We start from the raw sequence: 21,374 nt of genomic DNA, 5'->3' as shown, positions 1-21,374 counted from the left end.
TTCAGAGCCGAAACAGCTCGTTCACAAAGCTACACGTATCAAACACCACGGATATCGTGAATGTCTTGTCAATTAAAAGGATCTTGAGACTGACCATTGTTATCCAAAGACGCAGGAATGGTAATATTTTCATTAAAGCCCTATGATGTTCCATTCCCAATTTTGAGTAGTACCCCACAGAATTCCTCTTCTCCCCGACCTCCAAGTTGCACAGGCATGTTAGTTGTGAGAAGAAATCTCTCAGTCGACGGCCATGAATAGGGTATCTTCAGTGAAGCTGGGCCGACGTACGCTTACAGTCAGCTTTGGTATAGACAATACGTTGAAGTATCGGGAGGGTAACATAAAAAAAAAAATGTACGGGGCATGTATGATCAGAATGTACTATTCCTCCTCTCTTTGGTACAACAGATTCTACAGCCAGATCAACATTAACAACGGTTGGTCGCAGGAAATCTATAATAAATATATGATATTTCCGTTATTATTCATTGCAGGAAAAATTTGTAGCACGCGTAAAGTCAGGAATTTTATTTCTCTTTTTATGTAGCATTTACCGTTAGAACTAATATTAACTTGGCTGTTTGGGAATTCATTTTTAGAGCATCCCCTAAACTACTCTTTCACCCACCGCGAATAAAATTATTTATAGCCTAGTAGTGCCTTCTCATCTTCCCTTTCTGTGTCCGACTCGTTGGCTGAACGGTCAGCGTACTGGTTCAGAGGGTCCCGGGTTCGATTCCCGGCCGGGTCGGGGATTTTAACCTTAATTGGTTAATTCCTACGGCACGGGGGCTGGGTGGATGTGTTGTCTTCATCATCATTTCATCCTCATCACGGCGCGCAGGTCGCCTACGGGAGTCAAATAGAAAGACCTGCACCTGGCGAGCCGAACCCGTCCTGGGATATCCCGGCACTAAAAGCCATACGACATTTCATTTCATTTCCCTTTCTGTTCAGCCGTTTTCTCGGATGCGCTCACATGTATACAGACATGACGGACATTTAAAAGCTGTATTTCCTTCATATTCTGGACATGACCGAATCACAAATACAATTTATTTTATATTTTTCATCAAATTACAGACAAAGCTCTTGTTTTAATTGTACAGATATACATACTGAAATTACGCACAACATCTCGAATTTTCAGATTTACCTAGTGTGATCACTCCACTCATTGTTCTTGGTGGCCCCGCCGTAGTGTGGCGCTGCAGTCACAACGAACCAACTGCAACAACACGTGCACCAAATTGTCGACGAAGAAGTATTTGGTAATAGTGTACGTGTGTGAAGTCATACTAACAATTTTAACGCCTATCGAGGGAATTTGTTTGTTTTGATATTTTTCGAAAGTCTGTATTAATATCTATGCAGTGTTTTGTGTGTGCAATCAATTAGTCTTCTATTATTTCGAGAAAATGTTGTACTGTTTTGATCTTGGTTGCATATCGGGTTACGGAAGGAAGCCTGATGGTAGATGATTTTTTTTTATATCGCCAAAAGAAAATAATATCTTTTCGAAGTGCATGAGAGTTATTCCGCGGAAGGATAAGCAATTGTCAGCCAAACGCAGAATATGTGACCAGCATTTTTCGGCAGATTTAATTATAAAGGTGGACTGTTTCGTTGTGAATGGTAAAAACGCTGAACTTCCTCGTGTGATGTGGAAATTAAAACCAGGAGCGGTGCCTCATATTTTTCCAAATTTACCGAAATACGTATCCACTGAGGTAAAATCGTGAAAGGCACCCAGTAGGAAAAGGAATGAATGCAGTATCAAGAGGATAAGGAATAAGAATCACGATGTGGGTGAAACAGTAAGCGGTAAGGTTCAATTTTAGCCTAGTTGCAGTCAAATTCACGGCCAGTATAGTTCTCTTATGGATGCCCAAAAGCGAACAATGTCTCTCGAAAGAATACAACTCATAATTTAATGCGAGCTAAATGTCCCCTTCCTCAGTCAAAACTGGGATTAATTTCCTACAGGATCAGATTAACAACACGGAATGTTCTATGTTTCATGTGTTCTACGTAAAAAGTATTTTTAAAGTATGTAAAGCACAATATTACTTTTGCTTTTCGTATGTTCCATTTTATCTCGTATGTGCTCTTATTAAAGACCAAATATAATTCTTCGTGATGACTGAGAATATTATTTACAACTGACTTACAGTATTATTCATAAGTCTAAACAATTGGGTGTTGTATTTGGTTATTTGCGTATCAGTGTAACCTCCACTAAAACAGCTGACCGTGTAGCGTTGGTGATTGGCTCCCCTAGCGCCGCTACGCGGGAGCGCGCTTGAACTCGGAGAGTGATCTCACTAGGTGTTCTCTTCGTCATGATCGTGGTAATGCGGCGTGAGAAGGCAGTGCCGCAAACAAAAGTAGATCTCACACCACGAGCAAATAATGACGGCAGTAGAATCACAGTCAGGAGTGCTGCATATGTCGGGAGAAACAAAAGTTATATCCAACACATTACGGAAAAGAAGTGGTGTGTCATTTGACACGTATCCAGACTCATATCACGCACAGCGAAGGATAGGCCGGTACTGTGATCCATTCACCTGTTTGTATATGAAAGAATGCAACTTGAATATGAAATCCTATCATGCAGACTGACCTCATTCTTGTCATTATGACGTATGTGCTCACCGAGTGAGTTGGATACGCAGCTTGTGTTATGCAGCTGTGAGCTTACATTCGGGTGATAGTGGTTTCGAACCCCATTGTCAGCAGCCTTAAGGATGGTTTTTTCATGGTTTCCCATTTTTACACCAGGAAAATGCTGAGGCTATACTTTCGTTTCCTTTCCAGACCTTGTCTTTTCCTATCCTATTGTCACTATAAGAATCTGTGTCGGTGCGACATAAAACATATACCGGTAGTGAAACAAGGTATCGTGCTCTTCTATGCGTCGCGCAAATACAGTAGTCTGTACTGACGAAAGGAGTATACGTCAAGAGGCTGATAGTATTTAGTAGTTTCAAGTGGAATATTTTTTGTGGGCAAGTTTACATTCCTGTGTCCGAAGGCTTTCGTCGACAAACTTGCGTCGGTTTGACCAGGCCATGAATCCAACAACACAGGTGATACTCCTTCTGTGTCCGTTTATACTACTTTACGCATTCAGAACAATACGGTAAGTTTTGAAATCTTACCAATGGAGTTGCGGTGTTATTCTACCTAAGTATATGTGGAGGTTGTTACGTTGTGATGCGTCGGTAACACGTTTGCCAAATTTACCACCCACATCCTGAAAACAGTTGTACAGTTTCATTGTGAGGCGTCCTGACGTGGAAATAAGCACCTGAATGGTGTAGGAGTGCAAATCTTTTAACAGCAACCTGTGTCGTCTTAACATAGTCATTGGTAATAATTATCCTATTTGACGTAAATTCACGCCGAAGTCGACTTTAGTCCTACTTAAAACCGTATCGGAATCGATTGCATTAGTCGTAACGGCGTACAAACTCCGATGCTCTGGCAGTGTTAACAGTAACATCATGCCTACTAACGAACCTTGTGTTTTTGTGTGAAGTTATTTTATAGCAGAGTTTGAATCGGTGCAGGGAATTTTTACTCTCTTTAAAATTGGAAATGTTCAGGAAGATAAGAGCTTCTTTCGCCCAGTTCTTTAAATGCCACTGGTGAATTATCTCCAATGCCACGCGCATTCTGGATTGTCGTTTACAAATACTCGTGAATTCGAGTATTTCTGTGGTCTAGCATCCCACTTCACTCACGCACCTTTACTATTTACATAACTTTTTTCCGGTAATGTCTTGAATTTTCGGTATCGGTACATCTGGAATAATTACTTGATACAAGAACTGGAAAAGATCCAAAAGGAAGCAGCACATTTTGTTCTGGTTGATTTCCAATAAAAGTATAGTTTTATGAAAATGTTGTTAACTTTAAGGCTGGGAAAACTTGGGAGTAAGGAGACGAGCTACTCGACTAAGCGGTATGTTCCAAGCTATCAGCGGAGAAATGTTGTGGAATGATTTAGATGAATAAACTTGACTGGAGCTTTTAAGGGCAAGAAATACCATAATATGAAGATAAAGTTGGAATTCAAGAGGACAAATTGGGGACATATTCACTTAGTGGAAAGGTAATTAGGGAATTGAGTAATTTATCAAGGGGAAATGTTCCTACCTAAGTTCTATGAAATAATTTAAGAAAATACTAGGTAAACTGCCACCTGGGTGACAGTTCTAAATGCAGATTCCTGATGATTGACTGATTAATTAACAACGGTTGTTTTTTGCAGTCATGGCACCGTTATAAAAATATGCATTGTTTTTCAGAAAATTGTTCGTGGATACTTTTCCATTTCACTCTGGGGGTGATGGTTCACAGGAACTGGTTGTGTACTGCAGTCCACGGCATATCACTATCTCCAGATAAAGTATCCGACGTTCCGTCATTAACACACCACACTGCCTATCTTACCCACACAACATCGTCTCCAGGGAAGATGTATTAACTATTATGTGTAAATAAACAAGATGCAAAAAAATAAATATATATATATATAAACTGTGCCCACTGGAAAAAGATCCATTAGACTTCCCATGAAAACACGGACTGATGAATTATGCGGGAGTCGGCAGCAACGTGTTGATGCGACTGCTCTAAGGCAAGGTCAATACAGACACTACCAAGTATACAAAATAATCTCTCAATCTTTAGTGTTAATGCCGTTAGGCATATTAATTTATCTATACATTAGGTCAAATGCTTCTTTATTCTTTTGAGTAAGTAATTTATGTCCCCTTGTAAATATTTTACCCCCGCCCCCTTTTAGGGAACTACTGATTTAGACGACCCTTCTTTAATGAAAATAATGTCAATCTTCTTCGAGTTACGTAGGATTGTGAGACTTGAAACTTCTTCATATATTTACTCTAATATTATCCTGTAGTTGGAATATAACTGTGTCGCTTAAAGAGTTTTCTTGTAGAACTCGTCCATTCATGGAGTGTTTTATTGGGGCGGAGGCTGGGATAGTCGTGAGTGTGGTGTAAGAATTACCAACGTAAATGGGACCAGCACCTGGATCTTGTCAGCTGTTAAAAATAATGAAACAATCTACAAGGAGACAATAGTGCTCAGATCAAAACGTAAGTAAAAATTGTGTTATACCTTAAATGCATGTTTTTTATGTTGACATTAAAAAAATATTTTTTGAATTCCTCGGATGGTTTATAAACATTTCATGTAGATTGTTTAACTAGTTTTGCATGTTGCATATATGCTGGATATTGGACACTAATTCGTTTCACAATTGAGATGTTACTACGCACAATATATACTCAAAAACAAGTGTTTTTCTCTTTTCTTTTCTTTTCTTTTCTTTTCTTTTCTTTTCTTTTCTGTCCTAAATTAAGCCTGACTAACTATTTTCGAGGGGCCCTCCAATTTTAACTATAAAATCTTATTCTATAAGGACAGGATAAGAGCATATAACTATAAATGAGAACTATTACGACAAGGGGGAAAATATGTTTAATGGTCTAAAAGAAAGTAATTATTCTACTTATCTAATAAAATTACAAATCACTGCACACAAAAAAGATTGCATGGGGTCACGCTTCTTTATTATTACAATGTGAAGTTTGATTTTATGGAAACTGGGGCACGTTAGATCATTGACGCAGACAACAGACAAGTCTTCTCAACTTTTGATCCAGAGACCATTGTTCAGCACAGGTTATACAAGAGAAAGAATCATTTTCGCAGCCACGGGAAATATTCCTAACTAATCTAGGCATGGCATATTACATAAATTATTCAAATAAATTCACTTCAGATGGAACCGTCTCTATAAACCCCCAAAAGAACACAGGTTCGAAGTGTTATGACGCGGCTCTACAACACGGATGGGACAGCACCAAAGACTTCTAAACGCACCCGGCGCGCTCACCACACCATGAACAAACAGGCAAATATCAACACAATACGAAATACCAACAACACAAAACAAATGACATGGAGATCACTACAGTTAATTTTATACCTGCAAAGAAAAACACACAATATTCACATACAAATAACGTCGTCTTGCAAACAAGTGTTTGAAACACAAACCCGTGCCTCTCGGTTTCCCATCTGGTCAACTGTCCTCCGTCCTTGGCCACCATAACACTTCGAATGGTTTTTCGTGGTTTTCCATGTTCACACCAGGCAAATGCTGGGGCTGTATCTTAATTAAGGCCACGGCCGCTTCCTGCCCATTCCTAGGCCTTTCCTGTCGCATCGTCGCCATAAGGCCTATCTGTGTCGGTGCGACGTAAAATAAATAGCAAAAAAAACCCTTTTTGTTGTCTGCACATTGTTGCCCCCCCACAAACTTCTAATTCCCAATCGCCGCTACTGCCTGTGTTGGCTCAAATTTTCTGTCCAGCTGTTGGCTATGCAAGTTCCCCAATCTAACTTCACACGCGTTCACTCTCTCAGCTTGCCTTCTTCTCTTTCTAATCCATCGAGCTCGACAGCTGCAGTCGCTTAAGTGCGGCCAGTATCCAGTAATCGGGAGATAGTGTGTTCGAGCCCCACTGTCGGCAGCCCTGAATATGGTTTTCCGTGGTTTCCTATTTTCACAGCAGGCAAATTCTGGGGCTGTATCTTAATTAAGGCCACGGCCGCTTCCTTCCCATTCCTAGGCCTTTCCTATCCCATCGTCGCCATAAGACCTATCTGTGTCGGTGCGACGTAGAGCAAATAGCCTTTTCACTTTCTAATCCACACTACTTTTCTCTCTCAGCCGCTACTGCCTTTGTTTGAACGAGGGAAGACAGTGAGACTGTCCCCTCTGAAGCTTGAAGATTCGAACCTTGGGACGGATTTTTAATACACCAAATGCGTGCCAAATTTAGTTCTGGGGTCGCTCCTTGGTATGTTTCAGTACATAGTGTGAACACATTCACTGATAATAATAATTTCGTGTGGCTATTTCTAGCCGAGTGGAGCCCTTGTAAGGCAGACCCTCTGATGAGGGTGGGTGGCATCTGCCATGTGTAGGTAACTGCGTGTTATTGTGGTGGAGGACGGTGTTATGTGTGGTGTGTGAGTTGCAGGGATGTTGGGGACAGCACAAACACCCAGCCCCCAGGCCATTGGAATTAACCAATGAAGGTTAAAATCCCCGACCCGGCCGGGAATCGAACCCGGGACCCTCTGAACCGAAGGCCAGTACGCTGACCATGCAGCCAACGAGTCGGACAACACATTCACTGATAAAACTGTAGATGAACCCAGGAGCATCCTACTTTCTTGATTTCAGTATCTAATAGAGTTTGTCTCACTCTAGGAGGAATAAATTAACAGAGCAATCACTGCAGGCGTACTGGTGGAAACCTGTTAGCAGTTGTTGTCTTTCTTGAAACAAAGAAACATTTCGCATTTCGTGCAAGAAATATGTGTGAGCTCACTGCAACCAGGAAACTTGCATCGATCTCATTTGGTTTGCCATTTGGGCCGGAGATCAGCAATTGAGCCTTGAGTCTTCAAAAAATGGCCTTTTCTGAGGCAAAGCGAATTCCAGACTTCAACTCAACGCAGCGTGATGCAACCTCTTTCTGCTCATCAGTAGATACTTCTGTAAATCCAGAGTGAAGCCGACCACTGAGCAGCCAATGTCAAAGCATTCTATTAACATCATGGAATATAATATGGAAAGCATCGAATGAAATTCCCTCCAGGGGCACCCACATAATTTTTTGAAACCTTGTTCCACATATGCTACACTATGTTTTGAGGTCTTAAACAATATCTTTAGTCATCTTTTTAAACATACGATGTAAGTATTACTAAAATTGGTTGAACTTGATGAATTTGTGTTCTCTTACTTTGATAGTTGGCCGTCATCTGTTACATATTACAACCATGTTAGTTGCCCAGTTGCAATGATGGACTGCTCTATAAACTGTTAAACATTGACATTAAACCTTTCCAGCTGTGCCTAAGAGCGAGGAATATTATGAGCGTGTGTGGGTTGGAAAGAATTCATCCTTGACTTTAACGTCGGCACTTCCGGAAGTATATTGTTCAGTGAAACATCCATCAGGGGATAAAGAAGTTACCATCTATGGGAAAAACTGTATCTACAACATATCTTCCGTGAGTGGCTACGATGAAGGTCTGTGGACAGCCTCGGTGGGGATAAGTCACCTCATTCGAGAACTGGAATTTAAAACCGATGTCGAGGTGAAAGGTACGTATCCGTCTTTGGTAATTAAACTGATTACAGTGGAGCCCCCCTCCCCCTTCCTCATAACAGACACATTAAGTGGATATCAGTGTGTATTGATATTATTTTAAGGAACCAGTTTTATATATGTATAAAATCGTTTTTCTGTATGTGCTGTTTGAATATTAAACCGATTGTTGTACCGGGCAGGACAAATAATGGCCTATGTCGGGTTAAGTTTAATTTTTGGCTATTAGTCGGCTTTTTGTTTGTTTGTTTGTTATAGCATTACCGGAAAAATGATGGGTGGAGCTTCGTGAAACTTGGTTTTCAAGTTTAGAATAAAGCTGAGTAGGGTTTTAGCTATACGTTGTTAAAAACGCATTAGGAGAGGTTTTCATAGCAGGCGTATCTCTTTTACAATTGGTTTTACACGAAAATAGCTCGTGATAGAATTTAATTAGAATATTATTTACAATTTTCTTCTGTACCTTTCCCGATGCAGTGAAAACAAGGAAATAATTAGGGGCAATCGTGCGAAAGTTTTAAGTCCAAAAGCCAAACAACTAACTCTACGGAGAGTTGATATGCAGATCATCTCGGCAACGTTGTAAAGGATTTGTACTGTCGTGATCCTAAGGATTTGGAAAGGCTAGGTTAATTAAGTCAGATTGATCTGACACCATTTAATTTTCACTTCTTAATTATAATTACTATGAAGTATATATAATATGTATATAAAAATACAAATTTTTACCTCTCAGCACTCTAGTTAGGAGAGATTTCCTGGAAACACTCAATTTATATATAAATATAGTCTCTCAATATCTTCTGTAACTTCCTTGAAGTACAAAATTAAGAACTCTATAATTTATATAAAATTCTTCTGATTATATTTAGCTCGAACGAAGGCTTCTCTCTTCTTTCTTGCTCCTCTCTTCTGAATCCAGGAACACCAGTTGACTTTCTGAAAGAGAAATGTAGACCCACAGACTCGAATTAGGACATTCTTCTGTCGTGAGATCCTATTTCTTAGGTGAAATGAAATGGTGTCCGAGGACTTCGGCTCGCCAGGTGCAGGTCTTTTGATTTGAGGCCCGTAGGCGACCTGCGCGTCGTGATGGGGATAAAATGATGAAGACGACACATACACCCAGTCCCCGTGCCAGGGGAATTAAACAATTATGGTTAAAATTCCCGACCCTGCCGGAAATCGAGCTTGGGACCCCTGTTACCAAAGGCCAGCACGCTAACCATTTAGCCATGGAGCCGAAAATTCCTCAGATATAAAGACTGAAGTGTATATTCGTAACTGAGTTCCTTTATTCACCGAGTCCAATCTTGTCCTCTAAATAAGCAGTGTCCTTCTAGTCTTTTGCACAATATCTAAGTTCCCAAACTTAAGGTGTAAATATTGCCTTCGCTTATGGACTCTCATGAACCGGTTTATTAGCGAGCTTACTGTGGACTCGCCGGTACGACTCCGAGTCACAAATCTTAAAAGTTACGGAATTTTCTCTCGTGGTTCCCGATTTTAATACTCACAATAACTATAGAGAACTCTCTGGTCTCAAAACTAACTTCTAATACAGTGTATGTAGAACTCTCGTCACGAACTTTCGATCTCCATTCTGACAATTATTATATAGAACTCTCCCGGCACGCCCGAAAACTGGGATTTTATGTTTCTGTTCTTCCCTTCTGGAAGCTACTCTTGCCTGCCAAAATAACTAACTACTCCACTCTTGCACGTCGTTGATTAGTACAGTATAAGCCTGATTAGGTCTCGTGATTCTCTCACCGACTAATGGTGCGGTTCCATGCAATTGTTCTCGAAGCTTTGGTAGGAATTGTTTTTCTACGTCGACATAATATTGCGTTTTCACTAGGAGGTCTACGTGACAATTTTAGCCCTACCTACAAGCTGACGTCATCAATACGCTGGTACAATATTATACCATGTTGCATAACTCTGAACTTCTTGACTTATTTTTACTAAGGCTTTGTTGTATACTGATTTTATGGATTTAATAATGCTCTATTGCACTTAAATAAGATCGCCACACACTTGATTACTACACGAGCATTTGTTTTTACTATCTATTGACCGAGCTCGATAGCTGCAGTCGCTTAAGTGCGGCCAGTATCCAGTATTCGGGAGATAGTAGGTTCGAACTCCACTGTCGGCAGCCCTGAAAATGGTTTTCCGTGGTTTCCCATTTTCACACCAGGCAAATGCTGGGGCTGTACCTTAATTAAGGCCACGGCCGCTTCCTTCCCACTCCTAGCCCTTTCCTGACCCATCGTCGCCATAAAACCTATCTGTGTCGGTGCGACGTAAAGCAACTAGCAAAAAAAAAAAAAAAAAAAAAAAAAAAAAATTCTATTGATGTTTGTGAATTACACTTTCCTTAATTCTAGTTACATTTCTCAGGATATTTTCCTTGGAGGTCGCGAGTTATGGGGTATTGATGTTTACTTTGGAAATCTTACATGTTCCCTTCTCAAGTAAATTCTAATATTATCTCTTTCTCCTAAATAATGTGGGGTGCTTTAACTCTCAACGGATATTTTAGGTCACAATCTAATCTTTTCTCGTGATTTTACACTACGGGCTTCTTGCACTTTTTCTCTATTTTCAATCTCTAATATGTCATCAATTGGTTCCATCTCATGAATACTGATTGGGTTCTCAATTCGTGGCCTCTCAAAATGATGATTTTCCTTTAACTTTATTTACTTTATTATATTTTGTTTAAAACAAATTTTTGTGCATCAGCCAGTAGCGTGATTCCAGTATTTCTTTTTATATAACCCAGAAAAACAAGGGCATCATTTGCAGTACCATATGTCAATATAGCCAATATAAATACTAATGCTAGTACTGTACAAACGATCACCTTGTATACATTGACGCTGGAATACATATGATTTTCATACATTTCTTTTTGTTTATGTAGAGAGAGAGATTTATTAAAGAAATAAATCGTCCGTCCTCCAATGAGGGTGTCCATTTGGATCCGGAATACAGTTTCAATTCCAATGGAGTTTAAAAATATTAAGATTAGATTATGATTAGATTCTCCACATGAGTCAAAAGTGTGTTTTTCTTTAGATTTAAATCCTGTAACCTGATTTCAGTGTTAAGATATTCACAACATCCATCTTCTAATACAATATCAGGGACTGTGTCCTTATAAGTATTGTAGTACTGACTTAAAGATCTGATTTTAGTGTTTGACTCATAGGCCCTACTGTACATAGTTCATAAGATGTTATAATACCTGTATCCTTTCGAGTTATATCACTTGTTTCTTTGCATACATCTTTGTAGATTCGGGAGCTAAGTAGATATACTTTTGTATCTATTGGTATTGATGTTAATTGCTTTCTGTATGCGGTGTCCTTTGTACAAGTTGCTGGTATGGTATTTACTCCTTTTAATAAAATTATTGCACAGTCCTTTTCTCCATTAATAATCTTTAACACAAAATCTAATTTGCAAACTCTAACAACTTCATTTATCTGTTTACAAGGACTCAGTTGCTTTTTGATTAAATAGACGTAGGCCTAAGTCTGCTGTTCAGAATCTATGAGTGCAAATTCTTCATTAATTCTTATATTTATAGATTGGTTGCCATTTTTAACTGGAGTAGAGAAAGGAAGAATTTCATATAACTTAAAATTCTTTATTTTCACTCAAAGGCATTATTACCCCATACGCTAACATGTTATATTAATTATTGCATTGATATTTACCAGGGGTTGCCTGGCCGAGGCGGTAAAGGCGTGCTCGGTTCACCCGGAGGACGTGGGTTCGATTCCCCGTCAGGAAGCCGTAAAACTTAAGAAACGAGATTTCCACTTTCGGAGGTGCACATGGCTCTGAGTTTCACTCAGCCCACACCCACAATGAGTACCAAGTTAATTCCTGGGGGCAAAGGCGGCCGGGCGTAGAGCTAACCACTCTACCCCACCAAGTGCCGAAGTTACGGATAGTGGAAGCCTTTACCTTCCACCCCTCCAAGGGCCTTCGGGTCCTGTACGGAGATGACTTTCCTTTATTGCTTTAATATTTACCACTTTGTAAATGAAATGTTCCTGAGTTGGTCCCACTTTAAATGGATTCAGTGAGGAAACTGATCTTGCGACTTTTTGTAAGCTCTTACAATCTCCGCAGGGCTCAACGTTTGCACATGAATCATTCCCATTCGAGCATGCATTTACCGTTTATTTACCGACTCCTAATTCATTATAAATTAACGGCAGAGATCCGTCCTTTATTTAAACATTCTAACGCAATATGTTCCAGCTGGATTGTTAAAGCATTCCGTTATCTTTTCACGGCACTCATTTTACAATCACTAAATTAGTACACCTACTTACTGCGCTGAATATATTATGAAACCGACTAAAAACACTGCCCGCTATTTTAAGCGATAAGCGGTATGAAACAAGTTGCATCTTATCCGTGAGTGCGAGCGGAGGTATGATTCATTGATACTTGAATGATAATAACAATCAAAACTCGTAACATGGAGTAATCATAAACATAGGAGTTTGTAAACGTGCAGGCGTCGTCAGCGACGGTCGGGCGATGTAGGCTCTTCACGATGCAAAAGCTCGGCTTGTCCTTCTCAGTATGTGGGTTCGAAGCGAAAATAGACGCAGTGAGGTATCGCATGTTGATGCTTAGAGTGCAGTGGCGGACAGGTGATTTAGAGGTTTAATTTTTCGGGATTAGTTTATCTTTAAAGGCACGACGCACACAATTCTTTTTAAATACTGGTATAGAATACCTTTTAATTTTATATCCTTTAATAATTTTTATAGGTTTAGATGAATTTTACAGTGCGTAATTCGTATGCAAGAAAATAAAGATTTTGAACTGTTCAAACTAAAAAGAAACCAACTACGTAACGTCTTTACAATAAATATAAATTTGAATGTTGCTTTTAAGAACCATCTCTACTGAAATATTTTCAAGAAAAGAAAGTTGAATTTTAAATGTTTTTCTCAGTGCTTTCAAATAATTTAATCAAATAATAAACGCGGAGAGGCCGCGCTACGGCTATGGAGCCAAGCTGTACATTCGGGAGATGAGTGGGTTCGAACCCCACTGTCGGCTGTCGTGAAAATGGTTTTCTGTTGTTCCCCATTTTCACTTCCAGAAAGTCCGGCTCCGTGGCTAAATTTTCACACCATTCATAGCAGGGACTGGCTGTGTAAAGAATGGCATTACTAGCATCACTCATACCTCAGTCACTTTCATTTTGTCAAAGCCAAGGATAAGACAGAGACAGATCAATGAAAGTAACAAAATTGCTCTAGCCCATACCAGAAGACTTAGTGCACTGTAAACACTAGGTCCCGCCAGCAAAGGCATCCATTTAAGTAATTAAAGCTAAAAGTAATCTAAAAATATAGGACAGATTACTCTGAAAAGACTAAAACACCGCCAAATTCTTTGAGTTTCAAGAACATAACCATTACTACTCAAGTAAAAATCTTTACATTTGGAATAATAGGGTATCTAATCCTAGTTTATAATCCAATTTTCAAAGCTACATATATCTCCCTCAAGCTCTATGTAAATTTAAAATTCTGCCTTAAAAATTTACCTGTAAACTTGTAAAAAACTCTATTAACTTCTATACTAATAATGTTTACTTTAACACTACGTATAACCGCGGATACCCACCCAGATACGAGATAATAGACCAATTTTATGTGTCGTTGCGGCAACCTGTGTTCACCAACATGTTCGACAATTTACAGCACCTTTATGAATGTGAAGGCTCACATTTTGAACTCATGCTGTACTGACGCAGATAGACACGTGTTGTTGCCAGTTTTGTGTTATATGTTGTTATATGTTGATGCCGGACTGGAGGGCTTAGACGGTTAAGGTGCTTGCCTTGTGACACCAACTTGGCAGGTTCGATCCTGACTCAGTCCGGTGCTCAAAGTGGAAAGTGAAAGTCCTAAAATACGTCAGTATCGTGTCGGTAGATTTACTGGTACGTAAAAGAACTCACGTGGGACTAAATTGTGGTACCTCGGCGTCTCCGAAAACCATAAAAGCAGTTAGTGGTATGTAAAGCCAGTAACATTATTATTATTATTATTATTATTATTATTATTATTATTATTATTATTATTATTATGACATGTTGATGTTCAGAGCATGTTTGTAATTTCAGCAGTGTTTGTTTTACTTCGAACTGTGTATAATATTGCTTTTCGAAAACATAAATAATATTTTCAGGATAATTAAAAGGGCATTTCGAATGCATCAGATTCAGTAGTCAGTCCAGGCACCCTTCTTGTCCATTTTGCATGTTATTGCATCTACGATTTATTCTGGAGGCATGTGTGCCTTTTCTATACTTACAATTCGACTTCTATTGACTTGTGAAACTATAGGAGTCATACTGGTTAAGAAATAACGTGTCCAGCACTGGACGAGGAAGAAAATGTGCTGTAGTTAAGTCCGCCTCTGCAGCAGCCAGCCAGGCAGGCGACTCTGCGCTTGTTTGTATCGACCTACCATCGCTGACGATACCCGTACGTTGATGGTCTAGGTCAGAAAAACGTCAATAGACTGTTCAGTACACAGTGTAGTTTAACTTGTGCAGATTATTTCTATTTTTGCAGGAGGACGAGTTGTCGCCGGATGGAGGAACTCATCCACGTCATACCCTGGAGCAGTGGATCTCTACTGTGCACTCGTAGATCAACCTCCCGACAAGTCTCCTTCTGCCACTTACTGCCACTTTATTCGTCCAAATGATAACGTACGTATCAAACATTCCTAGTTGTATAATATACTAAATTTTACTCGTGGCTCCGTCCGCGTCGACCAGGTTTTGAGAATCCAGGCGACAGTGTCCTTTGAGTTTCGTATGAATCACTATGTGGAATACAAATGTGTACCAGTTTTAATTGTTACAGTGAAATGGATTTGAATAAACCTTGGGTAAAAATTGACTGTCAGATGTTAGATGAAAACTTCAAGGAGGTACAACTACGGAGGGTTGCCGCAGTTAAGTTTGGACGATTTTGAGGTACCTTTTGTCCTAGGCGATTTCTTTTCTCCAGACCCGGTTGTGCTCGATGTGATAGCCACGGGCACGGACTATTGCCCTACATCTCAATTTCCACTGTAAAAGACTTTGACGGAGTACAGGAAGAGGAATATTGGCCCATACCTCCTTGCACACTTTCCAAATACACTCAATAGTGGTGGGACGTCTAGAAGAAAGCCCTCTTTTCAGGAGACCAAAGGCACAGAAATCCATCGGATAGGCATCCGGGGATTTGACAAGGATGTCACTAAATGGTATGACACAGACACCCGTGTCTGCTTCTTTTCTTTTATAGTAAGTGAATGATGATCTGGCAGTATGACGGATGCTTTATCCATGCGGGTTCCGACATTTGAAGCATCCTCATTGTGCATCCGAGGGATATCTTCGTCGAAATATGGGTCCATGACATTCATCTGGAAGTAGATAGCATTGATATTCATACTTTTTGGCTCTCTGAGGATTCTGAGTTTACCCCGGTACAGTATCCTGCCACTACCATGAGCCCCCTAGCAAACTTTTCTTTGTTTTACTTGACGAAGTTTGAGTGCCCCTTTTGGCCTTTTGGACGACAGTAAATCTGGGCCTTGTTGGTGTCATCCAAATAAACCAAAGCTTCATCCAGGGAAACAACCGACTGCCATTTATCCCCTGCGAGGTAGTTTTCATGTAATTTTCTGGCATTAGCGAACCGTTCTTTAACGAGCCTTGCTTTCAAAGCATGTCTACGTGCCTTTTCCGCTTCACCGGGTTCAGATCTTCTTTAGTTAAACGGTAGACTGTACCTTTAGATGTGCTTGTGCAGCTGGCAAGGTGTCCTTGAGTTGGTGGATTTTCCTTCAGGACAGCAGCCTTTACTTTCCTAATGATGTCGGGAGTCCTGGAGGGTCGAACTCTCTTCCGCGGCAGATTTTTCGAAGTTGTTGTTTCTGGCGGGAAACCATTCTGATGTAATTTTATCACATTGCCTACAGATGAATTTCTAGTGTTGAGATTTTTCATTTTACACTGTTGTACAGTCCGTGATAATGAGGAATTAGCATCGGAAAGACCAACAATGTAGCCTTGTCATATTTCTGCAATTCGGCAAGCCATGAGGCTACAATGGTATGATGTGACTCTACACGGCACTTCTCTAAATAACACTGACCAGACAGAACAAAAAATAAAACGACATGCAACTGCTTCCAGGAGCGGCACGTGCGCTCAAGGTCGCGTCCTGTATTAACTGGGGCAACCCTCTGTAATTCCCTGCTGACTTATGTTTAAAATCCCCATCTGTTTGTGTATGATTATTTCTTACTCAATGGCAATTTATTAAATTTCTGAAAGCAGCATCAGTTGATGGAAGAAAAATAAAATTACAGTTCTGCACGTCACATCTTGTTATTTTCACTGTTAAGTGCAATATAAAACCAGTTATGGTCTCGCAGATATTTTTTCCCCCCAGAAATTCGTACATACATAGTGTGAGGATATCTTCAATGGTCTAGGCAGTGTTAAGTCGAGCCTCAGGTGTGCTCTTTCTGTACCTACACTCCGCACGGCTCTACTTCTAAATTGAAGTTTTGGCAGATTTTGGCTCTGTCTGGTGGTTATGTGCTGAAGCATAGACATACAACCAATCCCAATCTGCCATTCATATCGATTTGCATCGGCAGAGCACGATCTCGAAACCCAGTTGCCAACTCTAATATTTACATTCGCCACGTGGTTAAGCTATCTCGCTCAGCGTGTATGGTATTCGATACTCTTCGCTATCTTTTGCATTTTCCTTCAGTAATTAGTGTTTTTCATATTGTTGGAGGGTTCTAGTGACTCTGAGATCAGTGGAGTGTTCCCTTTGTAGGCCATAACCTCCTTTCTGTGCCAGCCATTAGCGGTGAGTGATATTTTATTTCCTCATTCTCTTTTATTCTTAATAATACACTCATATTCTCTTATTAGTGTCAGATGTTGTTAGTAAGTGTAGTTTTTGTGAATTTGTTTTCAATCCATATTCATTAGTTTTTCTGAGTACGGTATTACATTTTACGCTAGTTGTTTACCGCGGTCGTATTGACGTCCGAAACGTGGGAGGAGCTTACGTTCAGCTGTTTCCAATATGGCGGCGAGATAGTGACAGGAAGTAAACACGACAGTGATCGGGTGTGCGTCTGTAGGATTTATTAAGTGTTCAAAATGTCTTTGGTGTCGTATGCGCAACTGTTAAGAGTTGTCGGAGATTTCACGCGTCCATTAATGGAAGGAGAAGAAATATTCAAGCGTAATTACTTGATATGTGTAGGTAAAAGTTTTGAAATAGAAGATTAAACTGGTGTTGTAGCGTTGTGTTTACAATCATCTTACATCGATTCAAAACCCCACAAAGTTAATGTTGTCTTGAACAAAGGGGGTGAAAATGTGAAGTGCAACTGTACATGTAAAGCGGGTTTGTCAGAGAACTGTTACCGTTGACACGCTAATTCACCTTAACAGTTAAGCTACTGTAATGTTCCACTATGAGAGGTTATGGAGTAATTTCTTGTTGATTTGGTCCATGCCAAAGCCTTAGCCAGGTGACGGGGGAGTTACCTGTTTTGTAAACTGTAATCTTGGGGAAGAAATAAAATAATAATTCTACTAAGTAAATGTTGTAAAGCAAATAAATCCTAGGCTTTATACAGGCTTGTGTTGGAACAGTCCACATAATCTTAATGTTCTTCCATTTTTACCATCAGCACAAAAGTTAGAACTTATAATTTTTATACTTATTATTGTCGGTTTTAACTACCTACAGAATATGCAGAGCAAAGTTTGAAAATTATAATTTAAGAGTACTCTAACCTCTACAGTCACAGCTGTTTGGGGTTGAAGAATACTTGGTTTGTCCAATTGTACCAAATAATTAGGTTAGGGCTTCTAATTTATGATGACCGGGCAAGTTGGCCGTGCGGTTAGGAGCGTGCAGCTGTGAGCTCGCATCCGGGAGATAGTGGGTTCGAACCCCACTGTCGGCAGCCCTGAAGATGGTTTTCCGTGGTTTCCCATTTTCACACCAGGCAAATGCTGGGGCTGTACGTTAATTAAGGCGACGGCCGCTTCCTTCCCATTCCTAGACCTTTTCTGTCCCATCGTCGCCATAAGACCTATCTGTGTCGGTGTGACGTAAAACAATTAGCAAAAAAAGAGCTAATTTATGATGGCAAAATAATACATATTTTCTTTCATTGATAGAAGTAGTTTATAAGCAATTTAAATGCAGTGCTTAATTACCACCAGTTAAAGATATTACTCACATGTAGATAGTTAATTTACTGTCTGCTGTTACACATATGAAGAAGTTTACAAAGAACGGATTACATTCTATGTGCGGCACTGAAGTATTAGGCTACAAGTTTATCAGTATTTTTGATGTAGCTAAATCTTTGTGAATACAAATTAGAGACAATAACTATCAATGAGTACAATAAACAGAACCGGTACCTACGCTGTGGAAAGAAGTCGTCTTCATGAGAATGCAGACTGCACACTGTCATGTATCGCGTAACGCGTTTTTCATTTGACAGTGCGGAAGCCCATCTTTCTCTCTGAACTTTTTGTACAGGAAAGTAGTGAAGAGATTTCGCATCCGTTTTATACGATTTGCAACCGTACACAGAGCAGTACCTCCTCAAATTTCACATTTTTTTTTTCTGTTTCCATCACGACGTCAATGCTTCGCCATGTAAATAAATCTCACCAGTCACTATGTTGCAGCTTCAACATTCTACCGCGTGGCTGCGCCATTCAACTTTTCTGACGTCAATTGCATCAGCTGTTCTCGCGGGCGTAGCGTGCTGGCAACAGAGGAAAGGCGATGCTCATTTGTTTTGCAAAAACTTCAATTTAGAAGTAAGGCCGTGCGGTGTATAGCTCGGGTTTCGTCTGTTCTAAAAGCTATTACTGTGGGCGACAATGTCACTCGGCCATCACGCTTCAGCTCTGAGTGTCCTCTTACCATTGTTCTTACCTCTTTGTACCAGCTCTCATTCTCCCTCTTATCGTGCCAGTTATTTCGAGCTTATGATTAAAGTATTCCGAGCCTACCCAGCTTTTACTCCCATACAGAAAATTTGGCCTGAAGACAAGGTGATGAGGGAATAGTTGCGTCTAGGAATTAACTTACTTCTTACAAAAACCGAGCGAATTGGTCATGCGGTTAGGTTCACGAAACTGTGAGCTTGCATTCGGGAGATGGTTCGAATTCCACTGCCGACAGCCCTGAATATGGTTTTCCATGGTTTTCCATTTTCACACCAGGAAAATAAATAAATACATGGATAATAAATAAATAAATAAATAAATAAATAAATAAATAAATAAATAAATAAATAAATAAATAAATAAAAACGGAAAAAAGAAACAGCACCTTCTTACAAAATACAGTACTGACGATCCCAACTGCGAACTTGCTGTATTGGCTTTGGTACATCTTAATTTTATTTGTTTCGGATCAAAGTATACATTTGTAACCACTTCTTTTTTTTTTTTTTTACCTGTATAGGTCGGTTTTCTGATGAATGAGGGTGTTGGCAATGGTAAATACAGCTACTATGGCAATGGGCTGGACGAGTACGAATGCGGTGTGACTATTGAGAAACCTGAACAAGAGGACATCGGAGTCTGGCAATGCATCCTTGGATTTGAATCTTCATACAATGCCTCACTCATCCACTTCTACCCTAGCTGGATGCAGTCACTACGTGGTGAGAATATTTATCTGTAAAATATAACTACTTTTGTCTAACTAGATACCGTGCATTATCTGCACAGTAGAAGGTAAAGAACTGAATTACAAGGACAAACAAACAAGAAAAATCCTTGTGACATACAGCTTATTTAGGATATTGATCTGCCAAGATGACTCCCGCTCGACTAAATGGCATATAGATACTGGAGTGCCACATGGTCAGTGTGGTATTAAGGACATTGGGTACGCTTATACGAAGAAAATTTTTGTCTAGTAAAATTCTCTATTGTTTTCTGAATCCAAATTTATACAGAATATAGTTTATTGCAGTCATGTATACTTCATTGGGTTCCAATGTCTGAAGTACCTTCAAATAGTTATTTAAAATGACGCCTCATTTTTACAATTTGTTTTACGTCATACCGGCACAGATAGGTCTTATAGTAGAGGAAAGAGCTAGGAGTGGGAATGAAGCGGCTGTGGCCTAATTTAAGGTACAACCCCAGCATTTGCCTGGTATGAAAATGGGAAACCACGGAATAACCAAATTCAGGGCTGCCGACATTGTGGTTCGAACCCACAATCTCCCGAAGGCAACATCACAGCTGCGTGACCCTAACCGCGCGGCCAACTCGCTTGATTCCTCATGAACCACACCCACACTAAATGTCATCGAAGCTTTGCTGGCTATATTCGTGCACAACGCATAAGATTTCATGGTTTAGAGCCTTGACGAGTGATGCAAAAGGGTACTCAAAAATCACAATAAGAGTTTCAATCACTGCATTTGGGAAATAATACCAAAAATGTTCTTGTTAGTCTAGATACTTTCAAGGTGGGTGTTATAGTCTGTAACAATGATGGCATAACAGCCAGGATGAATGTATTGAAGAACTTGGGAATACAATTTGGACCCAACATGTAACTGATAAGATTCATGTACAGGAAGCAAGAAAGTTTTATGAACAGAACCCAGAAGCAGGAAGTTGAATCTGAAGAGGAAAAGGTAAAAGGAATAATAGAGAAAGATACGGATTATCCTGTTGGTGTGTTTTTATGTCATAAGTTAGTATTTATCTGAAAAAGACCTTTTTTTTCTTTAGAAGCTATTTCTCGTAATTATACTTTTTGAAAGTTTAGGTGCCAATAACTAAAAAACCCATCAAATTTAGAGGATTAATATTTTCTACACTAACTTTTATGATGGAGGTCTTTGATATGCACCTATAATAATTTCCAAAAGATGGTAGCTGACTGAGGGAGATAAAAATATAAAACATAAAAGAAACACATAATAGTAGTTTTTGGAAAACATTCTCTACATTCTAATCAACTTGAGTTAAAATTTAGGTCTATAATCTGACATTAGGCC

At 39.7% G+C, this 21,374-nt stretch overlaps 1 protein-coding gene across 1 annotated transcript in view; it reads left to right on the top strand.

Moving 5' to 3' along the window:
- Positions 1-21,374, top strand: part of LOC136857895 (uncharacterized) — a 135,366-nt gene that overhangs the window by 19,074 nt on the left and 94,918 nt on the right. Inside the window, exons 3-6 of the mRNA XM_068225197.1 lie at positions 4,976-5,135; positions 7,970-8,227; positions 14,861-15,000; positions 19,817-20,018. Of these exons, the coding sequence (XP_068081298.1) occupies positions 4,976-5,135; positions 7,970-8,227; positions 14,861-15,000; positions 19,817-20,018 (760 nt within the window). The remainder of the gene's footprint in view (positions 1-4,975; positions 5,136-7,969; positions 8,228-14,860; positions 15,001-19,816; positions 20,019-21,374) is intronic.

The sequence above is a fragment of the Anabrus simplex genome, chromosome 1, assembly GCF_040414725.1.
Source record: "Anabrus simplex isolate iqAnaSimp1 chromosome 1, ASM4041472v1, whole genome shotgun sequence".
Lineage (NCBI taxonomy): Eukaryota > Metazoa > Arthropoda > Insecta > Orthoptera > Tettigoniidae > Anabrus > Anabrus simplex.
This window is presented reverse-complemented; position numbering and strand designations above follow the sequence as displayed.